Below are 26,040 nucleotides of genomic sequence, written 5' to 3'. Positions count from 1 at the left end.
ACACACACATGGCTTCTCTCTGGAGTGGTGGTGGGGGAGGGATCTCAGATAGCTCATTGATTTCCCATGTCCTTGTACTGAACTTTTCAAAAGGTGACAGACAGCTTCTCCAGCTAGCTAGCGAGGCAATCACAACTCTGCCAAGGGAACGTCTCGCGCGCTGCTACTCTGCCTCACAGCAAAGCTTCAAAGAGATGAGAAATGCATTTTAAGATGCAAAATACCAAACAGCCACAGTGACAGCACCACAAAATATTTCATTACCCAGACTCACAAACAGATCAAATATCAAATGTGCTCTTTCCTCTCCCTATTCCTATGTAACATGATGAGGTGGCTGAGCGCAGCCAACAGCTGAGAACATTTTACAGTTATCAAAATGAAAAAAAAAGAGAAAAATTTAAGAAATGTGAGAAGTCTGCGTATCCTTTAATGTCACTGCTAGTTTGCCTCTGCCTGTCAGCATGCATCTGCGGCGCGTTACAAACAGTCTGCATGTGTTTGAAGTGAGGACAGCATGGCTAATGTAAGCTGCCTGAAACGGGACACCTCCAGCACTTCTGGTGCACACACCTTGGGTATCCATCAACTCTTGTCATACTATGTGCAGTCAATATGCTGATGGGCTGCACATGGCTTAGCTTATTTCAAAGTCGCAGATCATCAGGGATATACTGCTACAGACAGCAAAGTATTGAATGATAGTCCAAATCATGTGGAACATTTTTACTGCACATGCTTTAAAAAGAATTCTTTTATTTTTACTGAGAGGTTTGCTTGGGGCTTGCAAAGATTAAAAACTCTTAAGTTAACATTTATGGTTGGTTTGAACTGCCGTGTCTACTGAGAGCTGCGATGGTTTTGTATTTTTCACTTTACTGAAGAGCTCTTTCTATTTAAGCTCTCACATACCCAAATCTTCATATTGCACTGACAGCGAGAGCAAGTGTAACAAGTTTGGAAGTTTGTTTGAGCCCCAGAAAAAAAAAATATATATATATATATTTTGCCATTAAAATCCAATTTTGAGGGATTTTTTCCTCTTGCTTCTTGCTTAAGTCAGTAAGTCGCAATTTTGAGACACCCAACTTGAAATCTAGAGATAATAAACTGAAAATTTGACTTATGGATGGCAAGTCTTTTTTCCGGGGGAGAAAATGAGCTTCTATTAACAACTGAAATGAAGCTAAGCTTTGAGTAAAAGCAATCTCTAAACAGGAAGCACTCAGGGAGCACAAATCTTCACCAAGGCAGCTCACTCTCTGGCCAGTATTTACTTTTAAGGGAAAAGCACTGTAATTTGTATATATTCATTTTGTTTTCTTTGTTCTGTTTATATGTACTTTAAGAAGTTTGTAGTGCTGTAAAAGGCAGTTAAGGGTAGAATCACACATGTTTACTTGTAGGCGTGTGTAGGAGTAGGTAATGGATAATAGGTAATGATTTGTAAATAGCTTGAGCTTATTATATAATACTATACAACAGTATATTTCTAACTAACTAGGCAGCTCATTCTCTTTCTCTTGACAATACTTTCTTTAAAGATGTCACACATTTTGGGGTCAACTTGAAAAAGTGAGGGCAGAGGTCAAATGTCATATGAAGACGTAAGCCAAATTTGAATGGATTGCTAAGTTGACCCCACTATACACTCCTGCAAAATTTTATCAGAATTCAGACAGAATGACACGCATGCATGCAAACCCTACCAAAAACATAACCTCCTTGGTGGAGGTAGCAACTTTCTGAAATGTATTTTCTTGCAGAGAGTTGATGGCAAGATTGATATCACTGTCAAACGTCTTAACTAAATCTAAATCAAAGAAAATCTGCAGCCAGTAAACTTTTCTCAGCATAAAGACAGGAGGAGACGGCCAGCCTGGCTCTACCACAACCTCTAATGTTCACTAATCAAAATAAATAATGTAAACTTGCACTTTTATGAGGAGGGTATTATGTGCCAGATCATTTCCTGGTCAGACATAGTGACTTCCCGGAGTCTTGTCATCACTATGAGACTGGCAGAAATCCAGTGGAGACACCAGCAAGTTTTGTGTTTGAAGTTTCTTTTAATGTTTTTTTAAAATGGGATCTTTAAGGGAAACGTGGGCCGAGATCATCATCACCAGCACATTATTAAGTGAAACAAGAGTAGACATTTAAGGACACGGTGAGAAAAGCTGATGGTATATTTCATCTCCTATCAGGCTATACAATGAGAGGAGTTTCCTTTCAGTATGTGCACACATATAGACATTCACACATGCACATACACACAAGTGGAGGTGCTATTACTAAATGCTGATGTGCCACTGAGTGAATGAAAAATGTGGCTCCAATCATAACTCACAAAAGACAGCTAATGAGTTTTAAGACGAACACTGACAGAATCTGCTGGAAGTAGCAGATGCTGCTTTTCATGAACCCAACTCGTTTATTCATTTCTTAAACATTTTTTTTTACATTCCTGCATACTTTGAAATATGCAACATTTTTTCTTGATATCCAACTGAATCATCTATAAAATAAAAATATATAAATATGGAAAATCACTACCTATCTTTGGCTAGTATAGTACCTGAGTTGGGCACAATAAGCTGTCCTCCCTGGGAGCTGAACGAGCCCAGAGCAGTGCATGATGGATCCCTGGTGCGGAGCAACGTCTGGGTCTGTGTGCGCCGGCCCATTGTGTTGTCACCGTTGTCCAGTAGGCAGTGCGGCAGCTTAGGTGACAGTTTAGAGGAAAATTCCCCTCCTAGGTCATCCTGTGGAGTCACTAAGCCTGAAGAATTGTACACCTTAATCTTCAAGTTAGGGAGCGGGTCGAGCAGAGGAGAATTGGTCATGGGTATTTTGTCACCCACATCATGGAGAGCGTAAACTGGGCCGCGGTACATGGCAGCTGCCGAGGTCAGGTCAGGGGGTGCTGATAGGAGATCAGCTGAAAAGGAAAGAAAATAACATGGGTAAAGCAGAATAAATGTCTTAACACATGTATTGGGAAAGGAATCAGGAAGAAACTAACTTGAAGCCTATATATCCATGAGGAAATGAACTGCTGGCAGCAATCAGTGAGACTGCAGCACGGCTTTGCTCATTTGGTTTTTTTTGTTTTTTACTCATTAGGGAGGTCCACTTCACCACCAAGAAACATTACTCAGTCAGAGAAGTTTTAGGTGCAGCTGTGATTTATGAGTAACAGATGGCATCGTGAACGTTCGGTTTACCCAGTAGGATAAATGTTCAATAGCTGGACTGAGTGGGTGGAGCGAGGGTCAGTGGGGGCCTCTCTGTCCTCCAGCTTCTCCACTGTCTCCACCCCCTCACAAGTTTCTAAATGATGCAGATGTTAATGAGAGTCAGAAAAGTTGTTCCAGTAATAAATTAGAAGTAGTGCAAGTACTAGTGTGTCACTGGAGGGCATGTTTTGCAACATCCATCTTCAAGAATGTATGGCTCATATTTTCACAATCTGTATTAGGAAATTAAACAAAATATGCTTCTGCTCTCATCATATAAAACTGTATATTTTCCTTAGGTTTTCCCCCAAACCAGGTTTCAGATAACCCCCCTCCCCCCTCTTTTGTTAATTAGATTGCACAGGTGCCACGGACTGCAGGATGAAAGTGAGACCTACTTAACAAGGGATAATCTCAGCTAAGTGTCGCATTAACGTGGCTTGCAGGCTTAAGCTCAAGTCAAAATGTCATGACCAGCAAACAAGATTTGAGCAAAATATCACAGAAACTCAAATTGCACCACTGCTTGGTAATTAAAGCTAACACAATCATCTCCTAGCACATCATTAATGCCTGTGTCTAGCACCGTAAAACGCAAAATTTGAATGATTCCCTTAACTGGTCTGCTTCTATTCAAACACCAGTTCCTACACCACCATTCCTACTGTGTATTTGACACAGAGACATGAGAATTTGTTACACACTGCCACATTTCAGAGCAGAGAGCTGTCAGCAGAGATCAGACCTTGTTATAGTTCACATACTCTGTCAAATTAGATCAATCTTAGGCTTGCTCTGTTAATTTTTCTTTGCATGTAGGAATATTTCCCCTGTCACTGTTGCTCCTGCACACAGCACGTGCACTGATGGCAACACTGAAATAAGGGACCCCCCCTCCCCAACATTACAAATTCCAATTTAACCCTTGTTTGCACTGAGCACTGTGTGGAGGATGTGTCATTTCCACCCATGAATTATCTTCTTCACAGCAAATTGTGTGTGATGTGCTTTATGCATGCTTCAAACCTGCGCAAATACAGTATATAGAACATAAATTACAGCTTTTAGTAGGCTACTTTAGGAAAGACAGAGATAAGGTGGAAGTAAAGTGGATCAACTTATATGATTCCTCCAACACCACTGTTTTTTAAATCACCACCAATTGTTTCTGTCATGATCAGGTGGTTCAAAATATGAAATATGAAAAACCCCACAGTAACATCGATCTATATTATAACACTTAATATATTAACTATATCTGTAAAGGTGAAGGATAATGTTGTATTTAAGACTAAGGATATATAATCAACAGAAAGTGAAATGATTTAAATATAATGTTATTCATATAAATTCAGCTTCATTATACAGTTTCAGAGTTTGGATTTATTTTAGAAAATAATAAATAAATAAAAAAGCTTGAATATTGGTAGATTCTTTAACCTAAGTGCCTTCTGCTCGGGAGCTGTCTTAAATAGGCTTGGCTTCAAATTATCCTTTACTTTATAAGAGCGGTGACAGAAGCAACACCTTTAACAAGGGTTGTTGTTCGATGGTGTTTATCTTTTTGAATTGTCCCAGATTAAAAAGCTTCCTCTCTAGTCTCCTCATTGTATTTTTATCTCTTCTGCTTTTATTTATTTATTTATTTTCTCTTTCCAAAAGCTCACACTAATCATTTACAACACAGTTACATATTTCTGTCTCTCTCCCTGCTGTCTTTTTGGCCAGTTCACAGTGACCTGTCCTCATGCATGTAACTTACTTTAAGTCCTGCATCAACAGTCCAAATGTAATTACGCAGAGACTGGCCTTATTGTGCTTTAATGACTGGGCATAATGTGGCCTCCCATCACAACAGCAAGCTTTTTAATAGTTTCACCACGGCTGACGCACGTGCTGCCAGAGTCAGACGTGTCTCAGTGGGTTAAGGTAATGTTTGAAGATAATGAAGCTATTATTAATGCCAGTACTAATGAAAGTCATTCCATATGCCTGACAACACAGGTGTGTCTAAGGTCGAGTATTACATTTTTTTTTAAATCTGCTGAACTGAGTCTGTACCATTAAGTAGCAACACCTTTACTAAAAGAGGATTGAATTGTGCTTAAGTTTCAACAATACATGGAGCCACTTTCTGTATCTTAATTTTACGGAAACAAAATATTCTGTTTTTAACGCGGTTTTTGGGCAGGTTTTGAGAAAACATTTGGCACATTAGGTTCTTTCAAAACTTTGTGCATTTAAGTTTAGCCTCATTTGTTAAATTTATGACACTTCTTGGTAAAATAATAGCTATTTTCATTTGTGGGAACAGCTGCCACAGCAAAAGCAGACTGTCTGATGCAAAAAAGAAGTCATCAAGGAATGCTTGAAAACTTGATCCCATGATTTGCGGGTTTATTTTGCAACTGTTGGGATGCAAGTGCTTGAATATACAACCAAAAAATCTTAAAATCTGACGTGCGTGAGAGGCGTTCCAGGAAAAAGTTGAAAAGTTGTCCAAAAAGAACATTAGAGCAAAATCACAGCTGGCCAGTGAACATACAGGTACAAAACAGATGTAGACAGGCGAATCGAGGGCAGAACTGTTTGGTCAGAATACATAAAAATGTTTGGCGCAGACCAAAAACAGCTCACCAAATGTAATGGATTAGGGTTAGCTGCATCTGGGACCGGGCAGCTTGCAGTGATTGATTTAACAATGAATTCTTCATGATATCAAAGAGCAAATGAAGATATTGTGAGACCATTTGCCCAAAAGCTGAAACTAAACCATCAATGGACATTTTAACAGGATAATTATACTAATGACAAAAGGAAATCCACTAATAATGGGCTCAAAAAGAACAAATGGAGGGCTATAGAATCCCATTCAAATGGCCTTTTCTTCAAATATCTTGCAACTGAAGGGATTTTTACTTGGAAAAATGGTAAAATGTTTAAGACAGTGACACAGTTACGGATCTAAAAGTTCCTTGGATTAAAGGGGGCAACTCTAGGACAGCAAAGGTGCACTTACCTTTCACACAGAAGAAAGTTTAATCTATTTATGTACTGATTTGAGATGCAGTTACATTTTGATATATAGAAAAACCAACGCTCAAACGCTCACACACGCCTCTCTCGTGTAACTCACCTTTGCGAGCGGTCTTAATGCTGACCGGCTGGAACCCTCCGTTGAGGGCAGAGGAATCAATGATGTCAGAGCTGAAGTCCCGGTGGTTCTTCCTGTAGATGAAGAGCGCCACGACGACGGAGATAACCAGGCACATGATCACTGCTATCACAATACCCACATAAAGAGCTACATCATCAGTAGTGGGGGCCACTGGAGAAGGAGTTTGGGGACGAAAGACAAAAAACACAGACAGAAAAAAAATAGTCTTTTAAGATCTCGTAATGCTTCCATTTATGACATAAAGCCTTTTTCTCTCAGTATGCAGGACTTGTGATGAAGCCATTATCAGCAGGGTAATATCCTGGTTTACGATTGAGCCGGATATTAATAACTATCTACTGAGAAATAAATGCACGAAGTATAGCTCCAGTCTTTTTTGATTAATGCTGACCTGCTGTGGGAAACACAGTTCATGAAAAAAACACGAGGCTCTCTTGATTGTTAAAACTGAGGCGAGATAATGATGCAGGCAACTTAGTTTGACACACATCATCGGGCCTTTTTTCACTGTTTGCTTTGGACATGTGCGACACACTAAAAGGCACGCCAACATCTGTTCACTATCTTGTAGGCGAATGTTAAAAATGGCCTCAGAATTCTTGAAATAATACATACTGCACTGTGTCATGTGCAAGACCTTGATAAAATAACAATGTAATAACCATATAATAAAGTAAATGATGACAAAAATTCATTTAAACAGCACAATTAATAAAGAAGGCTGTTCCACCACAGTCCAGGGACACAAAGATTTCTGCTCAGAACCAAGATCAAAAGTTCTGAAGACAGAGATGTCGATGTTTTCATCTTCAAATTACCATGCTCTGTGCTGAAGTTCAGAGTCCGTCTCTGTTTTTGTTCTTACACACTGCAGATAAGATCTAGACATGGCTCACATTTCTCAAATTGTCTTTCATCTCCGTCTCCCTCCCAGAGACTTTCTGTCCACTATCCAGCTGGAGAAGCCTCAATGATTAGTAGGCCTGGCATGGATATATGTGCCTTTTAGAAATACAGACTCAGACAGGCTCTCATTAAAGATCAAACCTTTTAATGGATGCCTACTGACAGTCTGAACTCTCTTTGGTGTTTGATAAGGAATGTCCTTCACTGTCACCAAGTTGACAAATGGGGGTGAAGCTCTTATGTGGAGGACACGAAATGTCAAAAGGCATGTATGAGCATGTATGCACGTATTGTTCAACACATGCATGGACATTGCACAAGTGAAGTCATTGTCCAAAGAAAGGCAACCGCCAAAGCAAATGCTTACAAACACACTCTTATCAACAGGAGAACAAAAAGGTGTTGTGATCGGGCAGACACAACAATTTTTGAGATGATGTGTGTGGTTAAATTGCACAATATCTGCACCAGTAGATGGCAGTGTCACCCATAAATCCATACAGGGCGCTTTGAAGACGTGCATGATGGCCGAGCATTTGTGTAAATTAGCCTCGTGTGTCTCAGGGATACAGATGGCACTCAGCCTGTGTCTCTTGTGTTCTCTTGCACAAAGGAGGATAAAGGAGCGGAGCGAAAGGAAACCAAGAGCAGAGTGCTTTCGTGACAAGTGAAAGTCACGCGTTGTGTCATTTTAATCACATAATTCCTTTCTGGTTTCTTTTTCAGTAACTTATGGTTTGATGTTTATTCCGTAAAAAGGATTTCAATGTAATTAAATAAGTCCACTATTCAACACTTTATTTAAATCATATTACATTTAATTTCTTGATTAATCCCTATTGAATAATATTCAGAGTGACCTCCATTTCAATTAAAGATCATTTCTGTAATTTTTATTGAAAGACTACAATTTAAGTGGGGAAAAAAGGGTATTAATATTGTAGTGCTCCCATAGATGTTTTCTGTGAGGAAGGACATGCATGTCCCAGCCATGACTTTTCAGCCTGGAGTGAGACATCGCATTAAAGATACATCCTCTAATCCTTCCTCTAGCCCAGACACAAACAGAAAACAGAGCAGGGAGTCAGTGATGAAAGTTTGAAAATGTAATTTCACTGCGTTCCCTCTGCCAAGCTTCCCCGCAGTTATTTAACATATATCCCCTCAGTCGAATAATCTTCTATTCATGCTTTGATGATAAAGGCAGCAACCTGCTAAGTGTACGCATTAAAATGTATCACTTAGATTAATACATCGCTTTGAACGTGAGCCATTGTTGGAAAGTACAAGGAATGAAAATGAAAGGGATTATTGAACACTTCATTCTCAGCGAGGTTGCAAAAATTTACAAAGGGATGGGTGAGAGATGGAAAATAATGCCCCCCCCAAAAAAAGAAAAAATCAGCATAGATGTGCAAATTCTTGACCATAGCACATACCAACAAATGGGCTCTTTGAAAAGGACACATTTAAACTAACAACAACCAAAAAACAGCCAGATTTACAAAGACCTTTAGAACCAAGAAGCAACAGTCTTACAGAGGCTCGCCCCTCACTCCCACCAGAACATTGAGTCAGCCCTAAATTATACATGAAGAGACAAAAATCTTAAAGCAGCTGAAATCCACAGAAGAACTGTGCAAGAACAACCTACAAAAATTCTTCTAGCTGAGAATTTTGAAATTAAAAAAAAAAAAAAAAAAAAAAAAAAAAATATATATATATATATATATATATATATATATATATATATATATGTATATATAATATATATGCACACACACATACTGATGATATTTCTATGAGAACTGGTGATATTTTAAAGCAAATGGAGGTCACAGCAAATATTATTTTGAGTTTATGCTCTTGCCTGGTAACTGATCAATAAACAATGTTCATTTCCGAAAGCTTTACTATCTGGTAGGTTAAAATGTCTGCTTGACACGATGCATGAGCCGCTGGTGAGGCAAAGTTCGCCAGGGTAAAGAGCAGGGTCAGCTCTTACTTCGAGAATAGTAGCGTGGCTGTAAACAAGCAGCCTGCTAGCACAGACACATTACGAGGAAAGGGTTAGGGCGATCAAAACGGATCATATCCTGAGGTGGTTATGAAGTAAAAAACAGAAGAGCAACAATAACTCGCAGGTGGACACAGAAGAACATTCACAAACATGGGTTTTCATTTTCTTATGGACACGTTGTTGTGTTTTGTTTTATGCTTTTAGTGCAAAATGGCTATTTCTGAAATGTTGCTTTTGCTAAAAAGGAGGATCTGTATGTAAGACTGCAAATTCAGGTCGTGCACATTAAAGCAATAAAGATGCTTTAAAAAAACCAAAACAAAGGCAGACGTGAGAAGAATGCAGAAATAATGAAAAAAAGAACGAAATGGGGGGGAAAAAACAAAACAAAACAATAACTCACATGAATTTCCAATATCACTCTTGTCTTTTGCCTCAGAGGACTTCTGATATAAGGAACCTTAAAGAGAGAAGCGGATATGGATAGCAGAGACAGAGGTATGGAGAAGGGGAGGGAAGAGAGAAAGATGAGGGTGGGGGGGGGGGGGGGGGGGGAGGGGGAGGAGGAGAGGGATGATGAAAATCAAATTTCCAACAGAAAAACAAACTCAACAAATGAGACAGCAACAAACTCATGAGTAGGAGTGATGGCACGGGGAAGCGATCTTTCTTGATTTGGCCCCTCCTCTCTATATCTGTGTATGGAGATGGATGAGGAGAGCAGGGGAAACATGGAGGTTCTGTAAGAGAGTGGCGCGATCCATCAACTGGGCTTAGTGCCTTAGCAGCAGCAGGACTGATGCTGGCAGGTGAGGGGGATGGAGGGGCTGATAAAGTGTGGGCTCCAGCCGAGTCGGCAGAACCTACAGCCTTTCATCTGTCACTGGAAGGTGGATGGAGAGGGTAGTGCGCGAGATAAAAGGAATGATTATGTTAGGGAAGCAGGAAGTGGAAAAGGGCTGAAGGACAGTGATGTGGAAAGTTGAAGACATGCGATTGAGAGATTAGAAAAATCTTCAGCTAAGATAGGTTGGGTTTTTTTATGTGTGTATGTGTGTGTGTGTTTTTTGGCCCAAACTGGGGTCTTGGTTGGTTTTTGTTGTGGCCAGGTTTTTTACTGAAATGAAGTGCAAAGCAGGCTAGAAAGACAGAGCCAGGAATAGTGCACAAGCACACATAATATTCAGTCTCCCTGGGACATCCATAAACAACTATACAAACAATGAAGTCCTTATTGGAAAAGGGAGAGAGCCACGGGCAGACAAGTGGACTGACAGGAAAATCAATGGCCTGATAGATGGGATTGGTGTGTACATGTAATCAGGCAACCGGGATGCCGGGACGGAGCAGGGGGAGGTTGGCTGTTGCATTCAGTCTAACTGATGGCCCATTTGAACCCATCCTGTGGAGTTTCTATTCAGCCCAACCGAGTCTACAGCACAGCCGACATTAAAGGCATGCTTCAGTGGGTGGGCTCCGAAGGAAACGTCAGAGTGCCGAAGTTTATTCTTTATTGGCAACACAGAGCTGGGAGAGGAAGAGGGAAGCATAGTACAGGAAATCATTGTCTGTGTTTTAACAATTACTCCTTTGAATGTGACAGATTTCCAATCTCTGGGAAATACACTGTCATTTGGGGAAGAGAAAGTCATTTGTCACGTTATTTAAAGGCTCCTTACTCGTCTATGTTTAATGAAATTGCTAATTACATGACAAATAATATTTATTGACATTTTAACTAATCTTTGAAACCGCATATAAAACATAGAGGATATAACTTTATGGCGTTTGGAGGCTGAACTGAAACTTAAGAGTCTGATCTGAGGCTTAGGAGTCACGGCTGTCCTGCCTCTGGTGTTCGATAGCAATGAAGCGTGTCCCCTTGCTGGAGTCGGTGTTCCCCTCTCTCTAGATCAATATGTCAGAGAAAATGTTGTGTCAGAGAGCAGGGTTACCAAAGGCTTGAAAAACAACATCAGTATCAAGGGCTGCAGACCACAGGGGGAGCGCAAAATAGAGATTTAGATAGGTCAGGCTAAGTGAACAGTGAAAACTCTACATGTGTAAGAGTTGGGAACTTGTCTCTGAACACGCAGAGTGCAACCTTTCCAGATCAATTTAAAGACACGTAACCTTGTTAAATCCAACCCCTCCCCCCAAAAAACTCCCTGACAGTCTAAATGTGATAAACAAGCTGCAAAGTTAATTATAACAACTCTTTTTGACACGAGTCAGTTGTGTTTCTGCAGGAGGCAGTGATGGAGCTGAGCACCACGTTCTATTTCAAGGTCTGGTCTATCAAATTCCTTCGGTGGATTTCGGTGATGGACTGCAATTGAAATGATTTAAATAAATTCAAACAACAGAAAATAAGATCAAGCTGCAATGGAATCCACAGACACGTGTTTGCTCAGATCCCGGCCCTGCACTACAGGGAGCAGACCAGCGGTCCAAGGTGAGTTCAGATTGCACACAACTTCCATTCCCAATCATATTTGCCATAACATGAGCTTTCAGATAATGGGCCGTTCTCCTAAATGCTTGTGGAAATGGTCATTAGCATTGACATAAGTGGCTGCACCCTTTTAGCTTGCCCAAAAAAAAGAAAAGAAAGAAAATCAATCTCTGAAACGATCCTAAATCTATATCATTATGGCTTTATATTCTCTGAAAACTAGCCATCAATCTACCAAGAACTAATGCTTTTGGTGTAGGCTGAGTTGCAAAGGGCGTACAGAAGGGCAGGAAAGTGTGGGGTGAACATATGTTGTGTTGCAGAGGGAAATAAAACAAGACGAAGAGAGACAAATAACAGCACATCTGTCACGGCCTTCTTATTGATTTTTTTTTCTCTCTCTCTTGTGCTTCTATATGCCGTTTACATACGTGCTCCCTCGTAATGAGCTAATGCAACCTCTCTCTGATGTTAAAACGTTTCCTGAACACCGTCCTTAGCACATATAGAACATGCGTGTGACAGCAGGCATTTACTTCAGAGGCGTACAGATCCACCAGCCATCTGCATCTGAAGATGCATATTGATCATCAATGTAACCTACGCTACATCACATCGACAGGTAGCAGTTTACAACCTTATGGTGCAGCAAAAACTCAGATCTGCTGCACACAGCAGTCGCTAGCTGTATCAAATTTTATACATCTAGCAGCTGAGCTGCTGTTATATTATTAGTGTCACATCACCATCTGTAATAGGTTATACAGACGACAGAGGCATTTGTGACAGTGATTGGGTCCAACACCTACAGAGATGTTTATTAAATAGGAATTTTATTCAACTAGACACAGAGTTTAATTCACTTACTCTGCGATGCTCTCTCCCTTTCACAGACTCTCTCTTTTTATTAAAGGCACAGAATCACTACTAGCACTTTTGGTTTAGTTTTGATGTTTTAGGATGTAGGTGTTTCACCCTGTAACAACATAATACTGTGGCGCGCATGCAAACACATGCAAACACATACACACAAACGTGCATCAAAGCAACTGCGGCTCGATTCTAATCTGTGAATGTGTTATAAGGCAGAGGAAGCAGGATTGTTGGCTTCACTGGAGTGCGTGGCTGTTTTTAACTTCACTGGAACAAAGAGGAGAAGAAAACAATTCTCTGCCTGCAGAAAAATATCTGGCTGCACCACAAACTGGCTTTAGTTTGCTACTTGAAAGACAAAGTAAAAGCAAAGAAAGAAAAATGCTGGTGCATCTGGATGTCTTTTGCGGTTTTTTAAGTTATTGTAATACCAAATGATATGTATTTGTTCACTTTACAGTGAACATAAAGGCCAGCTCGGAAAAGAGGGCGAGTCCACACACGTGCTACTTTGTGGCCTTGCGTTTCCTGTCGTTGGACGCAGGAATCCAGAGTTTTTCAGTAAAGGTAGTAATCAAAGCAGTTTAGTCGTTGTGCCCCCTCCCCTTTGTGTAATTAGCGCATAATGACTTATTATTTTCAAATATACCTCCCAAATTCTTAGCTTGTGACAAGGATAATTAGTTAGATTGCTTCCCCTTGCGGCCAAGTACTTTTTTTTTTTTTTAAACATGTACTTATGCTTGCAATAGCATAAGTACACAGGAAGATGTGTGGTGGTTTTTGATTTTATGTTGCTTTGATCAAAAAAGCTTTTGTCTGTTGTGTACATAAAAATACAGAGAAACAGATCAAGTGCAGAGGACAGAGAGGCGTTTCGGCTTGTCTTATTGTTTATGTATGAGCGAAGTGAAACAGACTGGGTGAGGACAGGGTGAGTGTGTTATGTGAGGATGTGAAACACAGCGCGCAGTGATGAAAGAGCACAGTGAAAGTCCCGGTCAAAGGGTGAAGAGATTTCTTTTGTTGGCAGGTCAGACAGTCGCAGAGGATTAATCGGGTACTCACTCTGCATGCACAGCCCATCGGTGCAGTTCTTAGACTGGAGCACCATGCCCTCACAGTCCTTTCCCCCGTTTTTGGGTGCTGGGTCGCTGCATTCTCTCCTCCTCCAGTGAGTGCACTCTGTCCCACAGGTGGACCACTTACTCCACTCTGTCCACAGGCCATCCACTATCACATAACAGACAGGACAGATGAGGGTCGAGTGAACGAGATGGCAAATGAGAAGATGAAGATGAATTTAGCGCGCGAGCAGGGGGAGTGGGTGCGGTGGAGGCACAAACAGGGCGGAATTTGTGCAAACGTACAGAGTCGCATCAAATTGAATGCATTTCGTTTATGTGCACCTGAACTCAACACGCCCACGTACACATGGGCGTGTTATCATTTTAATACCTGGGCAGAGAGGATTACACGGTAGCTTCTGGATGCCTTGCCCTTCACAGATGGCACCGCCATTGAGTGGCGCTGGGTTAGTACAGCTGCGTGTGCGTTTCTGGTAACCACGGCCACAGCGGCTGTTACACACTGACCACTCTGTCCATGTCGACCATCCACCGTTCACTGGAAACACACGGTGGTAAAACATGTTAAATATAACTTGATTATGGTCTGTGAAACTGTTAAATTGAATAATAAAATAAAACACAAATTTGTGTGAATTAGAGTGAAAGAACTAAACCCATGAAATTAAAAACTCTGCATGTTTGTTTTCAGTGACCAGCTCATTAATTTGACTGTCTAAGAAAGCCCAGCTCAGAGGTTCAAGTGATTTGCCTACTATAAAATGTACCAATATTGTTCATTTTGTTTTGCATTTTGACCTTAAACTATCGGGCAATTACTTTGCACTGCAGACAGACAGTAAATTCTGGTCAGACAGCTGCATTTTCCATTCACTGATTCCCTCTAATGCCTCTCTTCCCTCTCTCATCCATCTCTGTCAGCGACTAAATCCAGCGCGGAGTGACACCAGGGCTTGTGGCTGAGAACAAGTCTGTGGCATTTCAGATGGTGGAACCAGGCCCCTTGGAGTCTCAGACCTTCAAATGTGACATGCTTATGAGTGAAGCCCAAAATATTGGACTCTGGGGGAAGACCCACATTTATTTACTGTCTGCTTTCTCTCCTCCATGAATAAAGGCTCTATCTTCTGTCTTTCGCGCCTCTTTTTTCTTCTTCTCTCCCTGCCATTTTCTTCTTATCAACTTACTGTTTCTAGTATCTTTGTCTGGGATTTTGCTGGAAACCTCTGGGATATAAACATGCTCCCTTTCCTTCTAATTTATATATCACTAGTATTAGGCATAGCCCTTATTCTCTTGGTTTTCTCACACTTCTTTGCAGGGAAATGTGTATACTTTCATGTACAGTAATATTGTACAATAGTACTGTCAACTTATGCTTCCCCTTTCCAAAAGAGTCTTATTTCCAAAACAGCTGAACGACTGTGTAAAATGCAAATGTTTCCAAGAGGTCTGAACCAAAGGCAGGCCAGTTTAGCACCTGGACTACAGACTTACTACGGACCCATATCCAAAAAATTGTACATACTGTTTAGCATCAACAATGCTGGTCACATATACCATGTGCACTAATGTTCCCCCCATACCATTTCTGATACTGATACTCTTAAGCTGTGCACCGGCCACAAGACCACCATCCTTTTCACCTTCAGCTCATCGCCCACAGGATGAGGCAGAGAGAAAGCTGCAGTGTTTCTGGATCTTATTTTTATACCATTTGTTTTTATTTGCAGAGGTTTTCAGAAGTGTTTCTGAACTCAAGCTGTGTTTTCCACTTTTCCACCACAGAATCATATCTGGTGCCACATGAGCAGCCAAAGGACACAGCCATTCGATAACAATTTGCAGCCTTTACCCTGGCGTGCTGAGATTTATCCAGATTCTCTGAATCCTTTAATGATATTACAGTATATACTACAAATGATACAATCCCCAAACTGAAACACTGCAGATTAACCGAACAGATCCTGGAGTACCAGGAGGTCCTGATTCTCTTTTTAGCAGCATTAAACAACTGTTTTTTGTTGGCCTATCCAATATTTTGACATGTTCAGCTTTTTCTTTTAGATGAATATAGTGTTTAACTGATTTATAGATCAGTGCAATCTCTTTCACACTTAAGACAGAGTCCCAGCCTTTTTAGGAAATCAGGGTATACATGAATGCTTGTGTAGTCCTCTTTGGAAAGGAAAAGGACAGGCTGACATCAAAGTGCTTTTTTGACACTTGGCTCTAATATACTCTGCTAGTAACATGAAATTCTTGAGGAGACGCTTGTCTCGCTGCCTTCCTATTATAATACTAACCATGCAGTAAGTCCAGGGAAGAGATAAGGGAACATGATGAGAAAATTCTGGCTTTGAAGCTAAACTCTGATAATGGTATCAGACATCTGGTCACCTTTATGGTATGTGCACTATATGCACATCCCCATTTATACGCCACCTTCATTTAGAAATATGCATTACACTGTTCGTGCAAAGTGAACAAAATCTGTAAGCACTTCTGCACCTGAAAGGGGGCAGTTGTTTTATTATTCAGTTTTTAGAGTTAAATTGGCAAAGCCATGAAAAGTTCTATCAAGCACAGGATGAACTCTGCTGGCCTCAGTTAAATGAGCTATCAAGCCAGTAGTCATTTCTACAGAAAAAAAAAACAATGTCTGAGGTTCAAAGGAACATTTGCTTCACGTGTCATTTGTTCTGTCTTAAGTAGCCTCCAGCAGCTGTTGAAGTTTAACGTCAGAACCGTGCTGTGCAATAACAGTCATGTTAGCTGATGTTAGAGAGACAGTGCGCGAGACTGCGTGAAACCACAGCAGGGGTCTCTTTAAGTACAGCTCAGCCACATCAGCACCTCTGCAGATCAAAAAAGAGAAAAAAAAAATCAAATCTTCCATTCCTTGCACACCTTCTGGCAGGAACAAAATGAGTGAATGTTACACGCTGCAGGAGAGAGAGAGAGGGAGATTTGATGTATGCAGAGTGACTTTGAAATTTGTTTTTTACTTTGAGCTGAGCTGAACTTCATAAAGGAAGTTTCCTCAACACTAGTGTCTCACTTTACTAATCAGCCGTGTGGTTAGTAAGAACAATGAGCTGGTCAGACACATGTAAACAACTTTGAATTGTATTAACATGTAGAAAGGTAAGACTGTAGGTTACCATAGACGATAACTGTGGCAGTTGTGCTGCGTCTTTTCGCCACAATGTTCTTTGCCACACAGGTGTAGTTGGCCGTGTCAGAGAGGCGAGCCTGTTTAATAATGAGGTTGTGGTCGATGGTGATGTAGAAGTTTCTATCGTCTGCAGGGTCGATAACCTCCTCGTTCTTAAGCCACTCCACCTACAAAAAAAACCCAAAGCAAATCAGGAATGTGGAAGTGAGAAAAAAAAACTGCGAGCTTGGAGGCAACAGAAATGCATTTTTTTTAAAAAAAGGAGGATGTGAAAGGAGATATAAGACAGTTTGACCTCATTAAATTGTACCAAAAATCAAAGTGAAGTGTTTAAACAGTGATCGTTTTTGTGTAGTTTCTGTCTAACCTCTCAAATAACTGTGAGTGCCAGGATTACTATGTTTACGTCTCTGAGGTCCTGCTACAAAAAGTCAATAGCTATCATGCTCTTTTTATTCTCCCCCTAGAACAAAGCGCTGCAGTAACAGCAGCGCTGTCAGACAACAGAGACAAGAAAACTCTCCAGAATTCCTCAGGCTGAGAAGCTCTCTGACCTTTTCTTTTGAGTTTCATTTTTCCAAATGAAACTGATATTGCACTCCAGGCACTATCGCGGAACAGAAGATCATTTCGAGCCTTTATTTGCTGTAATTCACCGAGATCCCTTTTCTCTCTTCAAGAAGAGAGAAAAGAAAAACATGTGCCGCCTCACAGTCCGCAGCCAGTTTGATTCAAAATATTTCCTGGTTCTCTGGTTTTCTTCAAAGAAACTGTCCAGTGATGAAGAGGCCTGGCAAACAGCTAACTTCCTGTGCATTGTGATAGACCATGAGTAACAGGGCCTGATAAGAGATAAGACACCAAGGAGGACTACAGAGAAAGATAAGCAGGATGTTTATAAAGGGGCTTTCTCATGAGAGATAGAATATCGCAAAAAGTAGGGCAATAACCTGATATGAGACTGGCCAAGACAAAACAGTCACTGTTGTTTTTGAATTTCTTAGGCAACAACACAGAAACAGCATTTTGTGCTGTGAAAACGTACAATACACTGGCCATTGTTATAAGACCGGCATTGTTAGGAGTTTCTCAAAAGAGAATACAGGCCGACTATGACATGCACTGGGATATCAGCATCACCGGCATCGCACCTCAGCAAGACTACCTGCTCTTTCTTTTTCTAGTTTTTGCTATGTACTAATAAAGGTTATCTTATCTTATCTTAAAACAGCGAAGAAGCTGTAAAATAGAGACTTTAAATACTTCCTTTCACAGTTAATTCTCAGTAAACACGTCCCAAATTGTTGCATACAACACATCAACAGGTACTTATCCCCATCACACACTTACATCGGAAAAAACACGGGGTTTAAAACACAATATCAGCAGAGCATTTCAGTGAACCTCTGTAAACTTAATGTATATTCACTGTTGATTTGGTGCTTATGAATTTCTTCCTCTATAAACATGTATCAGTCGAATCAATCTCACAGAGCCACGAGGGACGCAGTTCCATCACTTGCCGTCTATTAAATAAAACTAAACATTTCTCTCCCTTGAGAACAAAGTGCAGCATGACAGACTGTATATTGCAATATATAGGAGATACATCATTCACAGATACATCATTATTTAAAAAATAATAATTTCTGCAAGGAACTCATGCAAAAAGAAATGTTTTATGTTAACCTAGTTCATTAGACTTCTGTCTAGATTATTAATAAAAGCAGAATTTTACTGATACAACTGAATGACAACTGCAATATCTACATACACACACACACACACACACACACACACACACACACACACACACACACACACACACACACACACACACACACACACACACGAAGTAGCTGTAGAGGAATTTTAGCATTTTAGGCAGAAGTAGTTCTGTATTAAAGCAACTCAAAAAAGTTAGGCTACAGCTGACTTACAAAATTGGACACTTGGAAAAATGTTGCCTGGTCTGATGAGTATTAATTTCTGCTACGGAAATCAGATGATGGGTACAGAATTTGTTATAAACAACATGAAAGCCTGGATCCATCCTTCCTTGTATTAACGCTTCAGGATGGTGGTATTAGTGGAATAGTGCAGGGACACACTTTGGGCCCCTTATCCAGCAGGGTAACACATCATGTCATTCAGCTCCATTCATGTGTTCACTCTATTCAAATGTCCTCTGCAGTCACCAGATCTCAATCCAGTAGATCACCTTTGCAATGTGGTAGAACAGCAGATTTACATCATGGATGTACAGCTGCTGAATCTGCAGGAACTGTGCAAGAATTAGGACAGATTGAGGGTAAAAAGGGGTCCAATCTGGTACTAGCAAGGTGTACCTAATGAAGTGGCTGGTGAGTGTTTATAGGTAGTTGTTTGCTGCTATTGAGCTGTCTTCTTTAAATTATTTTGAAAGCAGCTCAGGTGGCAGTCAGACATCTTCTACAAAGTTTCTCTTATTATACACCGACACAAATAAGTCACATATGCTGTGTACATTACCACGATCTCACTACACTAGGGGCGATCGTGGCTCAAGAGTTGGGAGTTCGCCTTGTAATCGGAAGGTTGCCGGTTCGAGCCCCGGCTCGGACAGTCTCGGTCGTTGTGTCCTTGGGCAAGACACTTCACCCATTGCCTACTGGTGGTGGTCAGAGGGCCCGGTGGCGCCAGTGTCTGGCAGCCTCGCCTCTGTCAGTGCGCCCCAGGGTGGCTGTGGCTACAACGTAGCTTGCCATCACCAGTGTGTGAATGAATGGGTGAATGACTGGATATGTAAAGCGCTTTGGGGTCCTTAGGGACTAGGAAGGCGCTATATAAATACAGGCCATTTACAAAGAAGGCAATAACAAACTGTAAAAATATAACAAGAAGGTTTATATTCTATACGTATGTATAGAATTCTATATTCGTATATTTATATACGTAGAACTGACTAATTTAAGTGCAGGCATCAGGAGAGTTACTGAGTACGGGTCCCATACATTTTCTGTGCATGTGTGTGTCACCCTCAGTCTTTAATAATGAATAAAACTCTGAAACATTTCGAGCACTACGAGAAAGAAGGACCCCTATGTTCAGAGAACAAAGATTTGACAGTGATCTGATTGCCATTTTTTGTCTTTTGTTCCCACACACAAGCAATACCAAAAGCAAACAATCTAATGATGCAAACAGGAGAAACAATGGCTGTTTTTTTTTTTTGTTGTTGTTGTTTTTGACATGATAAATATTTTCTCTTTTGGTGCCTGCATCAGTGTGTGTTGGGCACAGGGAATTAAAAAGTGAAAGGTCTCTTCTTAGAATAGAGATTGACAGTTGATACAAAGAGGTGGTTATCCAATTTTGCACCAATCACAGAGGCTGCCTCTTCAAATGTGCTGTGTTCAGATGTCAAGAGCACTTTTATATGAGAAGGTAATTAAAAATTGAACAAAAGCGCTTTTCAGTGCAGATGGAGGGGTGGGAGGGAGACAGAGTGACAAGAAATATAAAGTGGTAGAAACTCATGTCAAAAGGGGGAAACGTGTGAGAGAGCTAAACTGAGCAATGGTTCACCGATTATTTTGTACTGACTATATTTAGGACTCATTTATAAAAGGTTGTTTGGCTACAGGGCTGTGACTGATGGTTTCTTTGTAAGGCAACTGATAATGCTCTGGACATTCGAAAAGATCACAAAACAGCTAAATGGGTCAGTTTTAGACTTGGCTAAAATGCATGTTTAATGTTTTTTTTTTTTTTAAATAGAGGTTTGCTGCTGACAGGTAGCTTAAACAGGTTTTATTATCAAACTTCTTAAAAGTAAAAGCAACAAATTTGCACATTTAAAGGATGAAACCACTCTATTTTTTGGCATGTTCCTTCATGTGATAGGATTTCTTTGTACAATATCACATATGCTCTGTTAATTTGAAACGTACTTTGAACAGGTAAAGCTACATGTTACAGAAAAAGATTAGGGTCACTGAAATTCATACACACACACACACACACACACACACACACACACACACACACACACACACACACATATATAAATTTTGTAAAATTCAAAGTGCAACATGCAAGCATCAAAAACTGTAATATTGTGTATATATATGTTTAGTGTGTATTGTGTAATATTGTGTATAAGTTGTATATGTTGTGAAAAAATACTTTTAGCATGACCTGTGCTTTTTCAGATGGATGTTTTTTAGAGACTCTTCTTTGCAGACTGTCTGTTTATGCATATGTGGTGTAATAAGTGTGGCGGATCAGGTGATCCTGAATCCTTCCTTAGTTATGTTACAATAGGCGTAGGCTGCTGGGGGCTTCCCATCATGCACTGAATGTTTCTCCTTCACTCACCTTTTTTCACTTACTATGTGTTTGATTATATATATATATATATGTATATATACATACACACACACACACACACACACACACACACACACATATATACACATATATACACACACACATATATATATATATATATATATATATATATATATATATATATACACACACACACACACACACACACACACACACACACTAGGGGTGCAACGATACACAAAATTCACGGTTCGGTTCGATATTTTTTCGATACAAAAAAAATGTTCATGCCTTTTTAATTTGTCATTTATTAAAATTATAAATATATATTTTAACTCAAAAGTACAGTTTTTAAATTTAATGTTGCTGAAACAACAAAATAATTTAAAAAAATCTATCTGATCGAGAAATCACTCATCTTTGGAAAAGAGAGTTAATTGACTATGTGCACGTTAGCATATGCTACTTCCGGTGCGGAAACTCCTGTGGGGAGCTTTGTTTCCGGTGTCCTATTCGCGCCTTGTTTACGGTCCAAAACAAGTTAAGCAAATGAATGAATCAAGCGGCGATTTACATTTCTATAGATGTCTTGGGCATTTACCCAATATATCTGTAAATGATGTTCATCGACTTGTCTATATTTTTCCCCCGCGCCTCAGAGCAAAAGAGAAAAGGGATTCAAATGTTATATTTCTCAGCTGTCCCTCGTTTATCGCGGGTGTTATGTTCTAAAAATAACCAGCGATAGGTGAAATCAAGTAGCCAATTTTATTTTTTGACGCGTGGACATCGTGGACATACAGTACTGCACTTCAGAGTCACACTGCTAGCGATCGATGCAGCGATTCTGTACTGTACAGGAGAGACGTCACGGAGGAGATCGTCTGCAGCGATCAGGACGCAGGACACAATGTGATGTAAAAAAAAAAAAAAAAAGCATGCGAACTTGCACTAAAAAATCTGCGAAACAGCGAGGTGAAAGGTGAACTGCGTTATAGCGAGGGACCACTGTAATTTTGAAGGTAAGTCACAACATACCTGTAGCACTCTCGTGTGATGCAACGAGCCAATAATCACTCCTGACGTTAGTCCGCTATAAAACTTTAATGCGCACTCCAGCACAAGGTAAAACACACACCAAGCCCGCGAACCGGAAGGACAAAACTCTCCCACCTTACTATTCCGGTTGGACTAGTTCTTAACACAACTTCAACTTAACAATGTTTATGCTCGGAGTAACCCCACACCATAACATAACAGCAATTATCAAAAATGCAAATAGCCAGCAAGCATAATATTTCAACATATTGACAACAAACTGATTACACATGAGGCATCCTAGTGTTTTCCATTTACATGTATCTTGGGTTGGGTCTGCAGATGCGACCTGCACGTGTAGTGTATGGTGTCTGGTTCACAATGTTCTGGCCGGGCACCTGCACAGCAGGTTGGGGCTGAGGAGAGGATATGTTTTGTGAGTCTTTGTCTGAGCATGTGTGTGATTGCGGTGTGAGTGTGGAACTGTCCATTGTAGAATGGTTAGTGTCCTGGCACTCAGGGTCATAGTCACGGAGCGGTGGCGGCGGCAGTTCTGCCACTGGGAGAATGTGGCGGCGATTCCTCCTGTAGGTTCTTCCATCGACCTGAATGATGTAGGATCGTGGCTCCTTGCTCTTCCTCTCCACAATGCCCAGCTTGTCGTAGCCTTTCTCTGTCTGCACGCGGACCACTTGTCCTTCTAGCAATGGCTGTAGCGTGCGGCTGGACTTATCATAGTGACGCTTCAGTCTGAGTCTTTTGTCACGAAGTCGGTCACAGATCTGTCCTGTGTCTTTTGCGATGGGCGCCAACAGCTTGCTGCACACGGGAATGCCCGCGCGTGTCTGACGAGACATGAGGCGTTCAGCAGGGGAGCCAAGCTGTGTGTCACGGGGAATGTTTCTAAGGTTTAGGAGGTCAAGAAACACATCGGTTCCATCTCTGTGTGATTTTTCCATGAGCTGTTTTGCACTGCGCACCGCTCTCTCTGCAAGGCCATTTGACTGTGGAAACTCTGGGCTGCTGGTTAAATGGGTGAAGTCCCACTGCTTTGCGAAGTCGATAAACTGTTGACTCTTGTATTGTCTGCCATTGTCAGTGAGGAGCGTGTGCGGTGTGCCATGAACTGAAAAGTGTCTCTTTAGCTTGGAGATGACCGCTGCTGTGGTCAAGTCACGGAGAAGGTCAATCTCGATCCATCCTGAATAGGAATCTACAAGAACCTGATATTGTTTTCCATGCCAGGTAAAAATGTCAGCGGCCACCGTTGACCATGGGAGGTCTGGAACAGGGTGCAGTTGTAGTGGTTCTCTCTGCTGATGTGTCTTAGTGCTGTTACACACAGTGCAAGAGAGCAGCTCTTCTGTAATGTCTTTTGACATTGCTGGCCAAAAGATGACACTCCTAGCTCTGCGCTTGGTTGCTTCGGTACCTGGATGACCTTTGTGTACTATGTTAACGTACTCTTTGTGCAGGGACTGGGGAATGACCGTTTTGTGGCTTTTCATGATAATCCCATCCTCCATGCTGAGCTCATCTCTATATGGAAAAAACGGAGCTACAGCAGGCTGTACTTGGCTCTCTCTGCTGGGCCATCCTCGCTGAATGACTGTGCTGAGCGCTTGTAGCACATCATCTTGTGCTGTGTGCTGCCTTAGCTCCTCCAGGCGAGCAGTGGAGATGTAGCTGACTGTCATCACTTCATAATCAGTGTGTTCAGCCAGGCAGTGTGACAGCGGGGCGAGCGGGGCTCTCGAAAGGGTGTCGGCTAGATACATGTACTTCCCCTTTTTGTAGACCAGACTGATGTCGTAACTCTGTAGTCGCAGTAACATCCTCTGGAGCCGGGCAGGGGCAGCATGGATGGGCTTTTTCATTATGGTCACCAGGGGCTGGTGGTCGGTTTCAATGATTGTTGCTTTGCCATAGACATAATCTTTGAACTTCGTGCAGGCAAACACCAAGGCGAGGAGCTCCTTCTCTATCTGAGCATATCGCGTCTCTGTGTCAGTGAGAGCACGCGAAGCGAAAGCCACCGGTCTGCCATTTTGCAAACATGCGGCACCTAGTCCATAGCATGATGCATCACATGTCAGTGTGACTGGCTCCTTGACGTTGTAATACGCCAATACTGGCGGGCTGGAGAGGCATGATTTGAGGTGGTCGAAGGCCTCCTGGTGCTGCGGGAACCAGCACCATGCAGTCTCCTTGTGGGTTAGTTTTCTGAGGGGTGCGGCTATCTCACTGAGGTTCTGTATGTATTTCCCAAGGTAATTGACCATACCGAGGAAGCGCTGTAGCGACGTGACATCCGTGGGCACCGGCATTGCTCCTATTGCTGTGGTTTTGGAGGGGTCTGCTTTCAGCCCGTCCTTTGTGAAGATGTGGCCCACATATGACACTTGATCTAGGCGAAATTTGCACTTGTCAGGGTTTAGCCTGAGTTTGATCTCTCGAGTACGTGCCAGCACTTTCTTTAGGTTGGCATCATGTTCGGCCACCCCGTGTCCTCCGATGATGATGTCATCCACGATGACAGAGCACGGGTAACCGGCAAACAGCTGTTCCATGGAGCGCTGAAACACCTCACTCGCAGAGTTGATGCCAAAGGGCATCCGTAGAAACCTGTATCGCCCAAATGGGGTGCTGAATGTGGTCAGCATTGAGGATTTCTCGTCGAGCCGTATTTGCCAGAAGGAGTTTTTTGCATCTAGCACTGAGAACACTGTCGCTCCTGACATCTGTGCTGCCACTTCCTCAACGCTGCGCATTGGGTGATGGGGTCTTTTCAGTGCTGTGTTGAGGTCTTTTGGATTTATGCACAGTCTGATCTCATGCTTGTCTTTCTTGTGTGCTGCCACCATCGAGGACACCCAGTCAGTAGGCTCGGTGACTGGTGTTACAACGCCAATGCGTTGCATGCGTTCAAGTTCAGCTTTGACTCTTTCTTGCATCGCGACGGGGATGCGGTGAGCTGGACGGACCACAGGTTGTACATCAGGATCTAGCATCATTGAGTATGTGACTGGAAGTTCCCCCAGTTCGTCACTGAACAGGTCATGGTACTGTGTGAATATGTGGGAGCTGAAATCTGTGCTGCTTTCTGTGCTGATCTGATGGACCTCAGGGCTCATTTTCACAATGCCCATTTCCATGCATGCTCGAAATCCTAGCAGTGGTTGCACTTCCCTATCCACCAAGAAGAAAGGCAACGTGTGACACTGCTTCTTTAAGCAACAAGGGAGTGTAACAGTTCCATTGGTCTGAATTCTCGTGCCTCCATAGGCAACAAGGCTCACAGCATTCTCTTGTTTGACAGTCTGTCTTCCGCCATTCACTGTTTCGAAAGTCTTGAGGGACATGACATTGCATTTCGCTCCTGTATCTACTTTCATTTCGGTGGGCTCGCCATTTATGTGTATTGTGACAAATCCCTCATCTTTCTTATTAGCTTTAGCGTGGATGCAATCAATCTGGCTGTCAAGCTCTACACCATCCACATAAAACGTTTCATCTTGGAGTGGTGGCTCACTCACTGTTAATTCGTTCACAAGCCGCCTTGCAGTCTGTCTGTTAGGGTGGGCTCTGTGATGGCTGCGTGGTTTAGACTTGCAGCAACTTTTGTAGTGATTCAGTTTTTTACAGTTGTGACACTGCTGTCCGAATGCTGGACACTTGTCTCGTTTGGCTGCATGGCTGCCTCCACAATTGGAGCAATTGGTGACAGTTTGTG

General features: G+C 41.7%; 1 protein-coding gene across 2 annotated transcripts in view; it reads right to left on the bottom strand.

The window, feature by feature from the left end:
• unc5cb (unc-5 netrin receptor Cb) overlaps positions 1 to 26,040 on the bottom strand; it is a 134,171-nt gene that overhangs the window by 11,288 nt on the left and 96,843 nt on the right. The window contains exons 5-10 of one of the 2 annotated variants that reach the window (XM_063478526.1): positions 16,924 to 17,104; positions 14,130 to 14,297; positions 13,740 to 13,904; positions 9,747 to 9,803; positions 6,376 to 6,567; positions 2,579 to 2,941 (exon numbers count right to left, since the gene is read on the bottom strand). In XM_063478526.1, the coding sequence (XP_063334596.1) occupies positions 2,579 to 2,941; positions 6,376 to 6,567; positions 9,747 to 9,803; positions 13,740 to 13,904; positions 14,130 to 14,297; positions 16,924 to 17,104 (1,126 nt within the window). The remainder of the gene's footprint in view (positions 1 to 2,578; positions 2,942 to 6,375; positions 6,568 to 9,746; positions 9,804 to 13,739; positions 13,905 to 14,129; positions 14,298 to 16,923; positions 17,105 to 26,040) is intronic. The other variant, XM_063478527.1, reaches the window with a different exon arrangement.

This window comes from Pelmatolapia mariae, linkage group LG7, assembly GCF_036321145.2.
Source record: "Pelmatolapia mariae isolate MD_Pm_ZW linkage group LG7, Pm_UMD_F_2, whole genome shotgun sequence".
NCBI lineage: Eukaryota > Metazoa > Chordata > Actinopteri > Cichliformes > Cichlidae > Pelmatolapia > Pelmatolapia mariae.
This window is presented reverse-complemented; position numbering and strand designations above follow the sequence as displayed.